General features: G+C 70.2%; 1 protein-coding gene across 3 annotated transcripts; it reads left to right on the top strand.

Annotated features, from left to right (window-relative positions):
• The first annotated feature begins 3,558 nt into the window (after nucleotides 1-3,558).
• LOC106482484 (discoidin, CUB and LCCL domain-containing protein 1) lies at nucleotides 3,559-15,608 on the top strand. 3 transcript variants are annotated; one of them, XM_067311558.1, is made up of 15 exons: nucleotides 3,559-3,662; nucleotides 7,583-7,804; nucleotides 10,464-10,601; nucleotides 11,468-11,519; nucleotides 11,639-11,711; nucleotides 11,814-11,947; nucleotides 12,051-12,088; nucleotides 12,174-12,368; nucleotides 13,027-13,148; nucleotides 13,311-13,479; nucleotides 13,567-13,659; nucleotides 13,755-13,845; nucleotides 14,042-14,079; nucleotides 14,274-14,396; nucleotides 14,834-15,608. In XM_067311558.1, exons 1-15 carry the CDS (start codon nucleotides 3,560-3,562, stop codon nucleotides 15,343-15,345), a joined length of 2,103 nt encoding a protein of 700 aa, XP_067167659.1. In that variant the 5' UTR covers nucleotide 3,559; the 3' UTR covers nucleotides 15,346-15,608. The 3 variants fall into 3 exon arrangements, with proteins under 3 accessions (XP_067167659.1, XP_067167658.1, XP_067167660.1); XM_067311557.1 differs by having other exon boundaries at nucleotides 11,639-11,947; XM_067311559.1 differs by lacking the exon at nucleotides 14,274-14,396 and having other exon boundaries at nucleotides 11,639-11,947.
• The last annotated feature ends 559 nt before the right edge of the window (nucleotides 15,609-16,167 follow it).

Here is a 16,167-nt window from a genome sequence, read left to right as displayed (position 1 = left end):
GGACGAGCTCTCTGCCCAAGCACCCACCTCCCTGTGCTCCCACCCAGCACTCTGCATTGCAAACACCTGGGCATCTGCCCTGGGCGCTCACTGCCAGGGCGACACAGCCCTCCCTCCCGCAAGAGCTCCAGCAGAACAGCCCCGAGCAGGCTCCCTTGGCTCCGCTGCCTCTTCCTGCTCTTCGTCTTCCACATCCTCCGCGCAGGGCAGGCAGAAGAGCTCAGCCTTTTCCTTTGGCTAGCAAAGAAGAAGAGGGAGGCAGGCTGAGTGAGCATCCACCGCGGAGAGCGAGGACGAAGAGGAAAGGAAGAGCTCTGAGCTGCGGGTTACAGGGAACCTGCCCCGGGATCGGCTTGGCCAAGGCTCTTCTCTCCCCGAGCGCTGCTGCCGTGCCCCAGGAGAAGCGCGGGGACGTGCATCCCCAAGGCCATGGGGGCCAAGGCCACAGACATGCATCCCCAAGGCCACAGATGTTCCCCCCTGCTCTTGCCAGCCCCTCTCTCCTCCCCAACAGCCCCCCGTTGCCTAGCCTGCTCCCGCTGGGCACCACACCTGCCTCTCTACCCTTGCCTGCCTGCCCCGAGAGGTGGCTTGCTCCACATAGGCGGCCGGGTCCTTCACATACTTGCAGATGTATCTGTCGGGCCGCATCGATAACCTCGTCGCAGCTTGGCTCGCTGGGCTGCCCTTCTGCTGCCGCAGGTCGTTCTGTGACCCGGGGACAAGGAGGAAGATGGGAGAAGAGGAGAGACCGACTGAGCGCTGCTGCTGCCACGCACGGCTCTTGCCTATCCTATGCTCTGCAAGTGCCATGCGTATCCCGAACCGCTGGAGCAGGCAGGAAAACACCAGCAGCAGGGAGCATGGCCTTGCTGAGGCCCAACAGATCTTCCTGTCCTTGACCCAACTGCCCATGGGCTGCCTCCAGATGCCTCCTTGCAAATGTGTCGCAGCTCCCCCCAGCTCTCCTGGCATCTCCAGGAGGAGATGCCCTTTGCAGCCAGCTGCTCGGCTCAGCCCAGCACCCCGGCATGCCCGCGTCCTGCCAGCCTTGCTCCCTGCGCGCCCAGGCAGCTGGCGGCTTACCCACCTCCGAGTCTTCTTCATCAGAAGGCATCGCATTTGCTCAGCGGAGGGGACGCCTGCATCGAGGATCTCCTCGGCCTTTGGGGACAAGGGTGGGAAAGAGAAGGGCTGAGCGAGGCAGCAGAGAAGGTGTGGAGGGAAGGAAGCTTGCGGGAGGCTGGTGGGTCGGGGAGGGCGAGGGAGAAGGCAGCGCAGGGCTGCTGGAGCTGTGGTGCTGGTGCTTGCAGGCTGCTGGGCGCAGCCCCTGCTGCGCCGGGGGGTGTTGGGCAGCTCCCCGGCAGGCAGGCAGGCAGGCAGCCTTTGCACAAGTGCTGCTGCCGGCCAACGGCTCCGCATCCACGCTCTGCCTTTGGGCGCGAGCTGAGCCGGGCTGGGAGGGGAGCGGCATCGTGTGCCTCGGGCTCGACGGCTCTGCTCCAGGCGGGGGAATCCCGGCAAAGGGCGGCTGAGGGCTGTGTGCCGCCGGCTGCCCTCGCTCACCGCGTCCTGGTCGCTGGCTGGGCCCCAGGTGACAGCACCGCTTTCCCCTTGCTCCTCCTGCACGAGCCCCGCAGCAGCCAGGGTCTCCGCAGGCGCCAGGGCCTTCTTGAAGAGCTTCTTGCCGGAGCAAGAGCGCAAAGCTTGGCACTGCAAGGAACGCCCAAGCCCCAGCAATGAGCGCCGGTGCCTGCCTGCCTGCCTGCCTGCCTCCCTGCCTGCCTGCCTGCCTGCCTGCCGCGGCGGCAGCTCCGCTTGCTGCTGAGGGTCTGCGTGCTGCTGCGGGCAGGGCCGGAGGTGCCTGGGGCTCTGGGCACTTTCCCACCCGCGCACGATCTGCGCAGCTCCCGCAGGCGGGAAGTCAGGCCCCTCAGCCAGCTCCTCTTGACCCCGCGAGCTGGCCGCCCACGGGGCAGCCCGTCCTCGTCCACGGGGCTGGGCTCCCCCCACGGCAGCGCGGCACAGCTCCGGGGATCTGCTGCTTCCCAAAGGGCAGCAGCAGCAGCAGCAGCCTCCTGCCTCTCCAGCTCCAGCTCCTGGTGCCAGTGCCTCTCGGGGAGCTGGAAGCGCACTGTCTTGGGGGGGGTTGTTCCTCCTGCCTTCCTTCCGGAGCATGGCTCTGACACGGCCTCAAAGCCACCGACTCCAAGTCGTCAACGCCACACCAGAAGAGAAACACAAGGTGTGAAAGTGCTGCTCCCGGTCCAGCCTCTGTCCCTGGCTGCAGATCTCCTGAGGTCCCCACCTGCCCCTTCCTCTGCCCGGGACGCTGGTGCGAGGCCAGGCCAGCACCCACGGCTTTAGGCAGTCACTGCGGCGCCTCGTCTTCACTGGCTGCAGGGTCAGCGCTTGGTGCGGTGACGTTTTGCCGAACCCCAGGGCACGATGCAGCAGCCCAGGCCTGTCGCTCCAGCAGGGCTGGCATCCAAGAGATAAAAAGAGCTGCTTTGATGGTGTTTTCCGCGCCCCGGGTTGTTAAAATTTGTTCCCAGTTGCAGAGCCCTGCGTTGTTTTCAGGTTTAGGATGCAGATCCCTCGTCTGCGCTCGGCTTGGCAACTGCTTCTCCCCTTCGGCGGCCGCGCCGGAGCCTCGCGGCACGTTCAGCGCTGGCGCTGCAGGCGGCTCGAAGCGTGCGGAAACCCCGACGCGAGCAGAAATCCACATCCCGGGAAAACTCGCTACCGCGTGGTGGCGCTGGGAGACGGGGATGGTGACAGATGTCAGCGGGGGCCGCGGTCTCCAGGGTCCCTTTTGGGGGGGACGATGCCGGAGTCACCCCAGGGCTCCGCAGAGGGGCCGGGCGATGGCTCAGCTGGGACACACGAGCGACGGGCTGGGGGGCACAGAGGGGTCCTGCCCCCTGCCCGGGTGGCCCGGGGGGGGGGGGGTTGTGTGCAGAAGGGGGACCGGACACTTGCAGCCGAGCCCTGGGGGCTCTGCATCCCCGGCGCCGAGCGAGGGGACTTGGGGCGATGTGTCCCCAGCCCTGCCCTGGGCAATGTGTGTCCCCCAGCCCCGAGCGAGGGGACCCGGGGGGAATGCGCGCCCCGGGGCTGAGCCGGGAGACATCGGTGGGGTCTGTCCCCAGCCTCGCCGCGTGTCCCCAAGCCAGGCAAGGGGACCCGGGGGGGGGGGTGGTCTGTCCCCAGCCGTGTCTCGGGGGGTCCGTGTCCCCAAGCCCCGAGCAAGGGGACCCTGAGGTGCCTCCGGGACCCGGCCCGGTCCGGCCCCCCCGGGACTCCCAGGGATCCCGGACCGCCGGTCCCGGTCCGCCCCCCCGGAGCCCCCCGTGCCGCGGCCCCGCCGCCCCTTCCATACTAGGGCGCTCCGGGACCCCCGCGGGACAGCGCCGGCTGACTGACAGCGCGGCGGGCCAATGGCGGCGCAGGGCTGGGCGCGGGCAGCCAATGGGCGCGTTGCGGCGGGCGGGGGCGGGCGCGGCGCGGCGGGCGCGGCGGGGCCGGCGGCGGCGGCGGCGGCGGCGGCGGCGGGAGGATGCGGGCGGCCGGCGGGGCGGCGGGGGCGCTGGCGCTGGCGCTGCTCCGCCGCTGCTTCCTGCTGGGCCCGCTGGGGCTGCGGCCGGCCGGCGGCCAGGACGGTGAGTGAGACTTGCGGGCACCGGGACCGCCTGCCCCTGCCCCGGGACTCCGGCCCCGGGCGCTCCGACGGGCACCCAACGGGTCCCCCCTCCCCGGGATGGGCCGTGCGCCGCGCCGGGACCGCGCTGGGACCACTGCCCGCTGCGCCCGGGTCGGGATCGCCCCGGGTCGGGCTCCCCGCTGTCCCCGGGATCGCCCCGGGATGGGCTCCCCGCTGTGCCCGGATCGGGATCGCCCCGGGACGGGCTCCCCGCTGTCCCCGGGATCGCCCCGGGATGGGCTCCCCGCTGTGCCCGGATCGGGATCGCCCCGGGACGGGCTCCCCGCTGTCCCCGGGATCGCCCCGGGATGGGCTCCCCGCTGTGCCCGGATCGGGATCGCCCCGGGACGGGCTCCCCGCTGTCCCCGCGATCGCCCCGGGACGGGCTCCCTGCTGTGCCCGGATCGGGATCGCCCCGGGTCGGGCTCCCCGCTGTCCCCGGGATCGCCCTGGGATGGGCTCCCCGCTGTGCCCGGATCGGGATCGCCCCGGGACGGGCTCCCCGCTGTCCCCGGGATCGCCTCGGGATGGGCTCCCCGTTGTCCCTGCTGCCCTACCAGGACGGGCTCCCTGCTGTCCCCCGGCCCCGGCACGCAGGTCCTGCCCCAGTCCTAGCGCCAGCGTGCTGCCCCTGCCCGGCCACGTCCCGGTGCCCCCTGCCCGCCGTGCACCCCGCCGGGAGGGGACAGGCGTGTTGGGGGACACGTCCCATGCTCGCCCCGCACCCCGGTTCCCGCGGGTTTCCAGCGGAGCCGGGAGAGGGGAAGAGCGAGGATGTGTGTCCCGATTCCCTCTCCTCCGCGGCGGCAGCGTGGGGGCCAGCAGGACACCACCACCGCGTGCCCCGGGGCACGGAACGATGTTCCCAAAGGAAACTCTCAGGGAAACCGGGAAATGGTGATGGAGGGCTGGAAACAGCCGCCAGGAAGGAAACGAAGGCGTAGCTGGCCCGGCCGCTTTCCTGCCATCCATCCCGGGCGGTGACCTCGGCCCCCATGGCCGCTCTCACGGTCCCGGCTGGACTCCAGGCACCCGGCACCAGCCTTGCCCACAGATACCCTGTCCTGGGACCAGCTCCGTCCTGGCCGCAGGGTCCCCGGGGCGGCACGGCTGGGTCTGCAGGCTCTGCTAGGGAAGCCGGGATCTCCGCAGGCCTGACTCTGCACCGGATCGCTGCAGCTTACGGTTAACAGCCGGATAAATGTTGCAGTGGGCTCCGTCCGCAGGGATTTGTGCGAGCCCTCTTCCCCCGCCGCCCACCCCGGCGAGCTCCTGGGAGCTTGGATTTGCCCAAGATTTGCACCCGCCAGCCGGGCTGGGGTTGGGAATGGAACGAGCCCAGCGCGACACTGGGGATGTTCAGCCAAATCTCGCCTCGAAGATGTGGGAAGGTCACCCCGCGAGCCCGGAGCTTGCTCTTCCCTGGGGTTTCTCATCCCCAAGCATGTCCCAGAGCGAGGAGGCTGGGAGAGGGGAGAGCAAAAACATCACTGCGTTTTCTGGCGAGGGGAAACTGAGGCACGGGGCCGGGACTAACGCGCAGGGAATAATGTTGCGTTCTCCGGTTGTGTTTTCGGGACAAGCCGCTCTGCCGAACAGCATCCGTTGAGGGCAGCCGGGAGACTTTTCCTTGCAGTTTTTCCGACAGAGCCCGAATCCGGCAGCAGCTTTGAGGGTTAAGCGGCGGCAGCAGTGTGCAGCGGGAAGCGTCGTGCTGGGCCGGGGCCCACAGCGCGGCTGCCTCCCACGGAGGCGGGAGTGTGCCGGAGCACTGGGCTTTTCCCGGAGCATCTGCCCTGTTTTGTCTTTCCTGCATCCTGTGGGAAAACAAACAAATCTCTGGCAGGAATCGCTCGAACGTGATTTGCACGGATGCCGCTCGGCAGGGCCGCGAGAGGTGCCGAGCGAGGCATCCCCTCCTCCAAAACCCCCCGGAATTGCATTTGCCATTTCTAGCAGGATGTGTCCCATCCTCACCCGAACCGGGGTATCCAGAGCCTGCGGATTTGGGGCTTTATGTCACTCTGACCCCCCTCCGGAGCACCCTGGGGGCGGGAAGGGCCGGAGCCAGGCTCTCCTCGGAGGAGCTTGGCCGTGGGATGGGAGGCAACAGGCACCAAGTGGCGATTAGGGACGTCCCAGCTGGGTGCGAGGGAGCCGTTTTCACGTGCAGGGTGACGGGGGATCCCCATCCTTGCGGGATGGACGAGACCCCGAGCGACCGGCTCGGGCACCGAAGGTGGATCTCAGCCCCTTTTTCAGCGGGGGGCTTGGAGCAGAGTTGGGTCCGTGCCCACGCTGGGCAGCCGGGCATGGAAACGGGAGGAAAAGGGTTTCTGCCCCTCCAAAGCCCTTTGCCTTTCGGAGGAGACCCGGGAATAGCAATGCCAGGTGGTCCGGCTGGTGGCGGTTAGCATCCTCCTGGATCCGCTTACGGCCGCCTCCGGAGCGTGGGGGTAAATTAATGGACCCCGTCCCCCAGGCACCGGGTGTGAAACGCAGTCTCGGTTTTCGCTCTCCAGTTATCGCCGTTCGATAGCATCTCCGCGGGCGGCGAAGGCCAGGAGCGAAGTCCCCGGGCGCGCGCGCGGCTCTTGGCTTATCTCTGGCATGCACGCTTGGCATGCGCCGGGGGAAGCTTGGGATGTTTTTATCCAGGGTTTCAATTCCCAGGATGGGGGTTTTCCTGCCTCCGGCTCGGCCGCGCGGAGGCTCTTCGACGGGCCTGGGTGCACGGCCGCGGGCTGTGCGTCTCGCCCCTTTCCCGGCTGCGGCAGGGCACGGAGCCGCCGTCGGCGCTGCCCGTCTGCTGCGCCCGGAATCCTGGGATGCTGCCGGGATCTGGCTTGGGATCCCCTTGGCTGCAGGCCAGGGTGGGCGCCCGCTCCGTGCAGGTCCCCAGTACCCTTTGCCCTGGCTGTAGCCAGCGGGGCTGCTGCCGGAGCCTCCCCTGCCTCAGTTTCTCCGTGGGGGTCCGACTTCCCGCCGTCGCGCTGAGCCCACGGCGGCTCCAGCAGCGGGACCCCGGCGTGCGAAACAGCCCTCGGCTGCTCGGTTTGGCCACCGGCCTTCGCCGCGGCCGCGGCCTCCCCGCGGGGCAGCAGCTGCCGGCGAGGAGAGCGCGACGCGGGGGGCCGGGATCTTCCGCCTCCGGCCCCCCCGCTTCTTCTCCCTGCAAGATTTTCCACTGTCGGGTTTTTTCCTTTTTTTGTGCCGTCTCCCGGAGACAGCGAGCGGAGCCAAGGCAGGGGCGGGCGGCGCGAAGCACCGGCCTTCAATGACTTTTCTTTCCGGCTGCGGGAGGGCTGGAGCCGGGGGGGGGGAGGCCACTCGGATGCTGAATTGCGGCTGGCACAAAGGCCGGCAGCCGGAGGTTCGGCTCCGGAGGCCGCGGCTCTCTGCAGCCCGTCCCTGCCTCTTTTGGGGCAGGATTGCTACATTCGGTTAACCAGATCCGGCAAGAAATCCCCACTGGTCCCCAATGCCCGGTGCTTTCCAGTTGGTATTTTCGGGATGTGCCCGGAGGCGGCAAGCCCGGAGAAAAGCCCCCGGGGTGGCTCGCAGTGCTGTGACACCCGGGGGGGCCGTTTCCTCCGCGTAGCACCAGGAATGAAGCCCCAGCGATGTTTTTTGCATTAGGAAAACGCGGGAAGTCGCCGCAGGTGCCAGCCCCATTCCCAGCACCCTTTTCCCTGAGTGGGGAAACTGAGGCACGGCGCAAGGGAGAGCAACGCCGCTCCCTCGGGCTGCCGGTTGCCGGTCCCAGGGAAATCGCTTCCCAGCACACAGCTCGGCCGGGGTTTCCCGCGGTGCCGGTGGGCTCGGAGCAGCCCGCGGTGCCGGCCGCCCCCTCGCCGAGCCCGTCGCCTCTCTCCGCAGGGGACGGCTGCGGCCACACCGTGCTGACGCCGCACAGCGGGACGCTGAGCTCCAAAAACTACCCGGGCACCTATCCCAACCACACGGCCTGCCGGTGGCGGGTGCGGGCGCCGCCGGGCGCCTCGCTCGTCCTGGCCTTCGGCGACGTGGACCTGGAGCCGTCGGAAGGCTGCGCGGCCAGTTCCCTGCTGCTCGCCGATCCCGCCACCGGCACCACCTACGGTAAGGGCACCGCGGCAGGATCCCGGGGAAACCCAGGTGCCCGCATCCGAGTGGCTCCGGCGGGAGGATGGCGCAAGTTTCGTAACCCGCCGGCTAAGGAGAAGATCGGGAAAATCCGGCTTTTTAGCTGATATCATCCCTTGGGAGGGGGAATATCGTGAACTGGGGTGTGGGGGGTTCCCAGATGCAGCCGGCGATTAATGAACTCGGCACAGCCGGAGGGTGCTCAAACACTCCCAGGGTTTTCCCAGAGAGATCAAACGAGTCTCCGGAGGGATTTGCCAGGCTGGGGAGCGCGGCGGGTGCCCGGGGGGAAGCGCGGGAGGCGAAGCAGGGAGGAAGGAGCTGGGCGCTGGGGGGGGGCCGGGGCAGGCGAAGGGAAACGCAGGCGGGCAGGGGGGCACGTTCCCGGGAGAGAGGGCCGCTTTGTGCTCCGTCGGGGGGGTCCGTGCCGGGAAACCGGCCAGCGTCTCCCTCGGCATCGCCGCAGACATCGAGGTGGAAAAGAGCCAGTTTAAGTCGGCCGCTGGGATTTTCTTTCCCCCCCGCTGTTCTCCGGGGTTTCTTGCCCTCTCCATCCCTGGGGGTGGCGGTGAGGTGCCCCCCCCTCCATCCGCTCTGGTCCCCATCTCCCTGCTCCCCAAAACCTGGATACCCTTTTCCCCCGGGGCAGAGGGACCCCGGAGCACCGCCGCAGCCGGGGCACAGGACAGCCGGGACCCCCCGGGATCAGGGTCCCGGTGCAACCGGGCAAAACCCCTCGGCGTTCCCGAGCCGGGGTGCAGCCCTTTCGCTGCCCCCCCCCGGCCCCTCTCCGTGCCGGCTCGGCCTTGGCACCTTGCCTCCGTTTCCCTTGGCCCGGCGCGTTTCGCCGGGCTCCGCTCGCGCTGTGTAAATATTTAGGAGCTGGTGCCGGTGCCCCAGTCGAGGCTCTCGCAGTTCCCAGCGCATCCGCTGGCTCCTGCTCGGCTGTCGGGCTGCGACGCGCCGCTGCTGGGGATTGTGCGTGCGAGAGGCCTCGGCTCCTCGGCTCCCATTCCCAGCTCCCCCCGGCTCCCCGGGCCCGGGGCCGATCGCCTCCTCCCGCGCCCCGAAGCCGTTGTAACCGGAGCCTTCCCGAGCGGCAGGAATGCTCGCGGCCGCCTCCGCAGGGGGAAACTGAGGCTCGGAGGCGCCCTGCGCCGCGGCATCCCGCGTGCGGGAGCCCCCGATTTTAACCCGCCGGGAGCAGTGCCGGGGGGTCCCGCTCCCTCGCCCGCCGCCAAGCCTTGAGAAATCCCAGCTGCTTTTCGGGAAGCGGCGGGGGCAGGCGGAGGCTGTGGGATTCGCTGCCTCTGACTCAGCCGTGGGCGCTGGCGCCCGACCAGCTCCGGGCGGGAGAAGGAGCCGGGAGAGCCAGTGGCCTCATCCAGCTGTGCTCCAGGGGTGTGGGGATGTGCCGGCAGTGCCCACGGTCCCCGTTTTGGGGAACCGGGAGCAAACCCCCTTGTCCAGGGTGTCCCTTTGCGCATCCCGCCGGGACGCCGCAGGGAAGAGCCAGGACGCACGGCCGCACTGGCACACGCGTCCTTGCAGGGCGCTTGGCCACCCCGGAGCGCCCGATTCCCGGCTCGTCCCCCGCTGTGCCGGTTCCCGCGGCCGCGTGGGGCATCTCGGGCGGGAGAGCGGAGCGTTTGGCTCTCCGGAGCCGGCGACGGCGCATACCAGGGATGTCAGTAATGCGGCAACATCTGGCGCGGGCTGCGCTCGCCCCCGCGCCCCTGCTCGCCCGGCTGGATGCGGCCCCGGCCGGGCCCCAGCTCCGCCGCAGGCACCCCGGGAGCCCAGAGGCCCAATCCGTGCCGGCGGGGAGGGAAGCGGGAACGCCTCAGGACGCGGCGGTGGGAGCGGAGCCGGCGGGGAAGCGGGGCGATGAAAACCCCGGTGCCCCGAGCGCCGCCGGCACCGCGGGGCTGCCCTGCGTCCGGGAGGGGAAACTGAGGCACGGCGCAACCCCGCTTGGGTTCGGCTCCGTGACCTCCCTCCCTCCGGCATCTCAAACCCTTCCGGCCTCCCCCAGGTGCCTCTCGGCCTCCCCGCAGGCGAGAGCGACCCCAGGGCTGCTCTAGCTCATCCCGGCAGGGGCTGAGCGGGATTTTGGGTGCTCCGGGACGGGGTGGCATGGACCAGATGCCGCACGGCTGCTTCCAGGTCGGGGACCCGCTTCCCGTCCCCGGGGCACGATGGCATTTGCTTAAAGCACCTCTGGCTGCCCAGAGGCCTCGGTGACGGACGTGACGCAGAGCCAGGGATTGGGGCCACCTCTTGTCCCCAGGGGGGACCGGGGATGTCCCCAAGGGCCCCCCCCCGCCGGACCACTAAGCTCAAGTCTTAATCAGGGAGATGGAGGCCGCAAATTAATTTGGATTAAACCCATCGCCGCGCCGAGGGATTTAGAAGGCAGCTTCGGCGGCTCCCGTAAAAGCGGGGACGGATGGAGGCGGGGAGGGACGGGGACGCCGGAGACCGCCGTGCCCTTCCTCCCCGGCCGGCGGCCGTGCCGCAGCCCCCGTTTTGGGGAGGGCCACATCCCTCCGCAGCCGTCTGAGCCGCCGGCCGGGGTTCGGCCGGGCGCCCTGGGGAGCCTCCGGCCTCGTCACCGTGTCCCGTGTCCCGGCAGGGCCCTACTGCAGGAACGCCGGCCCCGCGGCCCCGCTCCTGGTGACGAACGCCAGCGCCGTGACGGTCCTCTTCAACAGCACCAGCCACCGCTCCGGCCGGGGCCTCCTGCTGTCCTACGCCACCTCCCAGCACCCAGGTGAGCGGCTCCGGCACCCGCCGGCGGGATGCTCCCCGGGCTCCTTGCTGGCCCCAAGGTGGGCTCCCATCGCCCCTCAACACCTGGGTTTTCCTTCCTGGGGGCACGAAGGAGCTTGGGGACACGGGAGAGCCCCGGAGAGGTGATGGGGAGGACGGGGAATGGCCGTCCGGGCGTTGGGAGCAGGGGAGGCGAGCGTGGGGCTGGAGGGACCGCGGTGCGGAAGCTCTTCCGGAGCAGCCACATGGGCTCTGGCCAGCCCAGCTCTCCGGGACTAACCCCAGATATGGGGCAGCCGGGACCCGCAGGGATGCTGGGACCCCCCCAAGACAACCGGGACCCCCAGGGATGCCTGGACCCCCAAGGATGCCTGGACCCCCAGGGCCATTGGGACCTGCAGAGCTGCTGGGACCCCCAGGACAGTCAGGACCCCCAGGGATGCCGGGACCCCCAGGGCTCCTGGGACCCCCCAGGGCAACCAGGACCCCCAGGACAGCCGGGACCCCCAGGACAGCTGGGACCCCCAGTGCCATTGGGACGCCCAGGATAGCCGGGACTCCCAGGGCCATTGGGACCCCCAGAGATGCCGGGACCCCCAGGGCCATTGGGACTCCCCCAGGACAGCCAGGACCCCCAGGACAGCCGGGACCCCCAGGGATGCTGGGACCCCCAGGGCCATTGGGACCCCCCCAAGGCAACCAGGACCCGCAGGGCAGCCACCAACCAGAGCCCGAACGGTGCAAAAAGAGCACGACGTATTCGGGAGCATCACGGGGGAACGGGGCGCCTGGGGGCAGAGGCGGGTGCAGGCGGGGCCGGCGGGGGTCTGGCGCGGCCCCTCACCCTTGGGCCTCCCTGCCGCGCAGACCTGGTCTCCTGCTTGGTGAGAGGCACCCACTACGCGCAGGAGCACGTCAGGTGAGCGCGCGGCGGGCGCCCCGGTGCCGAGCCCCCCCCCATCGCCCCTTCCTCTCCGGCGCCGCCTCGGCCCGGCACGCGCTGTGACCCCCCCTCCCCAAAACGGCCGTGCGTTTCAGCGTCTACTGCCCCGCCGGCTGCAAGGACGTCGCCGGAGACATCTGGGGCAACGTGCAGCAAGGCTACCGAGACGTGAGTGCCGCCTCCGGGGGCTTGTCGGACGGACGGACAGACGGACGGACCTCCGTCCCGCTGCCGACGGGCGCTGCAGCCTCGCTCCCCGCTTCCCCGCAGACCTCGGTGCTGTGCAAGGCGGCCGTGCACGCCGGCGTGATCGCCGACGAGCTGGGCGGGCAGGTGGCCCTGTCCCGGCAGAAGGGGATCACGCTCTACGAGGCGGCGTTCGCCAACGGGCTCCGCTCCAAAAGGTGGGCGAGGGGGCGCCGGACCCCCCCCCCCCCACCATCACCACCGATTTCGGGGCCGGGTTCGAGGCTCCCGGTGACGCTCCCGGCGCTTTGCCTCCCGCAGGGGCTCCCTCTCCGAGAAGCGGCTCGTATTCCACAAAGGTATTTCCCGTCCTTTCCCCCGTCCCCCGAAAAACGGGCCACGGTTTTGGCTGCCAAAACCCGTGACGCCCGCCCGCCGCCGCAGCCTGCGGCGATGCCCTCGAGGCGGCCGCCTTCAACGCCTCGTCCTCCTGGCACGAGGTGGACGCGCTGGGGCAGCGCCGAGCCTGGACGGCCGAGCGGGCAGCGCTGGGCGCCGCCGGCCGCTCCTGGGCCGCCGATCCCGGCTCCGAGGCCGCCTGGCTCGAGGTGGATCTGGGCACCCGCAGGAACGTCACAGGTCAGCGGGCGGCGGTGGTGGCGGCGGAGGGCAGGCACTTGCCCCGGTCGCCCCGTCCCAGGGTGCCTCTTCCCCCGCCGCTGCTATACTGGTGCAAACTGGGAGGAGCAGCCGCCCTCCGTCCCCCTCTCTCCCTCGCTCCGTCCTCGCCTCCTTTTTCTCCGCGGCCCGCGGCGTCTCCGGGACGAACGAGTTAACGTTACGCTCCGGCGTCTGGTGCCAGCGAGCACCTTTTGTTCGGCCGGAGCCTGCCGAAAACGGGCGCTTTGTCCGGCCGGCCCCGAACGCGCCTGCTAATTGCGACGAGGAAAATGGGGACATTGTAAGGCCGGAGGAGGGAGGAATGTGGGCCGGGAGCCGGGGCCGGAGGTTATCGGCTCGTCTGGGCAGAGCCGGGCTCCGACATTCGGAGGTGCCGCCCGACCCCCTCGACCCCCCCCGGGCTTGGTGGCCCTGGGGGCAAGCGATTTGCACGAGCGGGCGCAGGCAGGGGCTCACGGCTGCCGCCCGGCCCCCTGCCAGGGGTGTCCGGGTAGCCGCCGTGCCGAGGACGGGGATTTTTATAGCCGGGAACGCGCTTCCGGTCCCGCGGCTCACGGCGTTGCATCCCCCCGGGCTGCTTCGCGGCGCTGGCTCTGCTCCGACGGCGCCCCGGCAGGGATCATCACCAAGGGCTCTTCGGAGAAGTACGACTACTACGTGACGTCCTACCGCGTCTCCTCCAGCCGAGACGGGAGGAACTGGAGAGCCTACAAGGGCAGCGGCGGGCAGGAGGACAAGGTGGGTGCCCGGGGGACGGAGGGAGGGCACCAGCGAAGGTTTCCAGCCTTTGGAGACCCCCCCAAGCGCCGCCGGGACGGACGCCCATTGGGTCGGCGGGCTCCGGAGGTGCCGCGGGGCTTCCCGGGCGCTGCCCGTCCTCCGCCGGCTCCTCTCCGGCAGGTCTTTGAAGGCAACGCCGACAGCCACGAGGAGGTCTCCAACGCCTTCATCCCGCCCATCGTGGCCCGCTACGTGCGCGTCACGCCCCAGCGCTGGCACCAGCGCATCGCCTTGAAGGTGGCCCTGGTGGGCTGCCAGCTGGCGCGGGCGAGGGCGCCCCGGCCCTACGGTGAGTGCCGCCGCGGTGGCGGGGGTCCCCCCGCGGGAGCTGTCCCCTCGCGCCACGCTCACGGCGCCCGCTCTGCCCCCCCCGCAGCGCCCAGCGTCCCCGAGGAGGTGCCCGTCCTGCCCAGCAGCCCGGCCACCCACACGCCCATCCCCGGCATCGCCCTGGACCCGGAGAAGGCAGGTGGGTGCGCGCGGTGCCGGGACGGGATGGGGCGCAGCGGCGTCCCCGGAGCCGGTCCCCGGTCGCCCTCGCTCACGCCGCCCTCCCTCGCGCAGGCTCCACGCTGCTGGTCATGCTGCTCGTCGGCGGCTTCGTGCTGCTCTGCTCCAGCCTCCTGCTGCTGGCTTTCCTCTGCCGCCGGAAAAGGTGGGTCCCATCCCGCCCCCCTTCCCCGAGAGCGCGGCAGGCGATCGAGGGCACCTTGCGCCCATCCCGCCGCCGGGATGTCGGACGTCCCGGGGCGATTCGGAGCCGCGACGCCCGCGCCGAGCGAGGGATGCTCCCGGCGTGCAGCGCCCGCTCCGGCGGCTCCTTACGCCCCGTCTCGCTCTCTCCTCGGCAGGAAGCCGACGGCCGAGCTGAGCTCCGGGCTCATGAAAGGTAAAGGGCCCCCGGCACGCGGCCGGGGCAGAGGGGCCGCGGAGCGGAGCAGGGAGCGAGCCCGGGGCCGTAGCTCCTCTCGGCCGCCCGCGCTCGGGCTCTTCCCCCCCCTCTCGAAACCCTTTGAACCCGAGGGGACGGAAGCGCCGTGGGAGGTGGCGCGTGACACCGTGGGGCTTGCGCTCTCCGCTCAGGGTACCCCAAGCTGGAGTCGAGCCCGGTGTGCTCCCTGGAGAGCCTGCCGCCCGCCGGCTCCGCGCTGGCCTCCTTCCCCGCGGCATGCACGCCGGGAGACCTCGGCCCGGACCCTTTGCCAGGTAACGGGGACGCCGGCGCGGGAAGCCTGCGGACCTGCGTCCCCCCGCGTGGCACGGTGCTGCTGGCCCCGAATGGGGAGCAGAGCCCTGGGGACACCCCAGGGAGCCCAATCCCTGCCTAGCACCGCATCCCTCTCCGGATCCCGGCCCTGCACCCCTGCAGAGGGTGACCTCGGGAGGGCTTTCCATCCCGGAGTCCGGATGCATCCCGGCTCTTTTGCCCATGGGTGTCCCCACTGCACCCGTGGGTGTCCCCAGCCCCCTGCGTTCACTCGGGGCTGATGTCCCCCGCCGTGAGCACACAAGGGACAAATGCCAGCCCTGTTGGCTCCTCTCCCACCGGGATGGGAGCTCCTGACGCCCCATCTCAGCGGGAAGGGGGACAGGACCCAGTCCGGCCCCAGCACCCGGAGCAGCCGGTAACAGCCCCGTTGCAGAGTACGCGGAGCCGGACGTGGTGCAGGTGAGTCCCAGCAGCCAGACGGGTCCGTCCACCTTCAAGCCGCCGCCGGACGAAGGCTACACGCTGCCGCTGGTCGTGAACCACTACGACGTGCCGGGGAAGTACCACGAGTACGCGGAGCCGCTGCCGCCCGAGCCCGAGTACGCCACGCCGTTCAGCGAGCAGGCGCCCGAGCCCGCCGGCGCCCGCAGGAACGTCTGCGTCGTCAAGGTGGTCCCCGGCACCCTGAGCTGCGCCGCGTCCCCCGGCTCGCCCCCGTCCCCGGGGCGGCGGGCACGGTACGACTCGCCCACCCCGCGGCCCGGGGAGGCGCCCGGAGGGGACCCGGCGCCCCGGGGCGACGGCGGGGTCTACACAGCCCCCCGGCCCGAGCGGACTGCCAGCCCCGGGGGGGACGTGGCCGGGGCATCCGCGCCCTCTCCGGAGGGGTCCCACTTCCAGCTCGGAGACTGTCCGCTCTCGCACGTGTACCACGAACCCTTGTGAAGCTGCAAGGAGGGAGATCGCCTCCGCCGCGCCGGGCACACGCAGGGGCTGCCGGAGCCGGAGGATGCAGCCGCCCCGTCAGCGGCCACGGGGGGAGAAGGCGAAGGGGGAGCGCAGCCGCCGTGCGGGGCCCTTCTCGCCCTGCGGGGCCGTCCACGCTCCTGGCGGCCCGAGCCCTGGGACATAGACCTTCCCCAAGGTCTCGAAGGGAGATTTTTACAAAGCAATCCTATTTAAATATATATATATATGTATATAAACCATTCCCTCCCTGCTTTCCGTCACTGAACGCCCTCCAGCACCCCAGTTTCGGCTGGGCTGGGAGCTCTCTCCACCGCCTAGCGACGTTTTACATCCCCCCAAGCAGAGATTGAAGGCAGGCAGCAAACCCCAGGGCCACGAACGCCCTGGGAGCGCCCTCGCACCGCGTGGCAGAGCCCCGACGCCCCGGCGGGGGCACGCGGAGACCCGGCGGGGGGCAGAGGGCCCACGGGAGATTTTATTTTCTGACGGGAATGCACACAGTGCTGGCGCACGTGTATCCGACCTATCTGGGCACCTATAGATCTCTATCTGCAGAAACCCATATAGCCGTAGAGATATAGGCTGGTGGTGATAAACGTGTATCTATAGCTGTAGAGACTCATCTATGGAGGCACAGGCCAAGGCGTATCAACGCGTATCCGCATCTAAAGGCGCTCACATACCGATAACGGTATAGGACAAGGATCTGTCTCTCTGTCTATGCGCTGCGCTGCCCGCGCGGCGGCTCCTGCGTGGGACGCGGCCCACGGGCGCCCCGCAGTGCCGCCCGCTCTGTAT

This window comes from Apteryx mantelli, chromosome 27 (genome assembly GCF_036417845.1).
Source record: "Apteryx mantelli isolate bAptMan1 chromosome 27, bAptMan1.hap1, whole genome shotgun sequence".
NCBI lineage: Eukaryota > Metazoa > Chordata > Aves > Apterygiformes > Apterygidae > Apteryx > Apteryx mantelli.
The sequence above is the reverse complement of the archived record's forward strand: the minus strand, read 5'-3'. Positions and strand labels throughout refer to the sequence as shown.

Excerpts from the sequence above, each read along its gene's own strand:
- LOC106482484 (XM_067311557.1), top strand. The coding sequence starts at position 3,560 with ATGCGGGCGGCCGGCGGGGCGGCGGGGGCGCTGGCGCTGGCGCTGCTC. Across the intron at positions 12,369-13,026 it reads CACCCGCAGGAACGTCACAG|GGATCATCACCAAGGGCTCT; the intron begins GTCAGCGGGCGG and ends GCGCCCCGGCAG. Across the intron at positions 13,480-13,566 it reads GAGGGCGCCCCGGCCCTACG|CGCCCAGCGTCCCCGAGGAG; the intron begins GTGAGTGCCGCC and ends CCCCCCCCGCAG.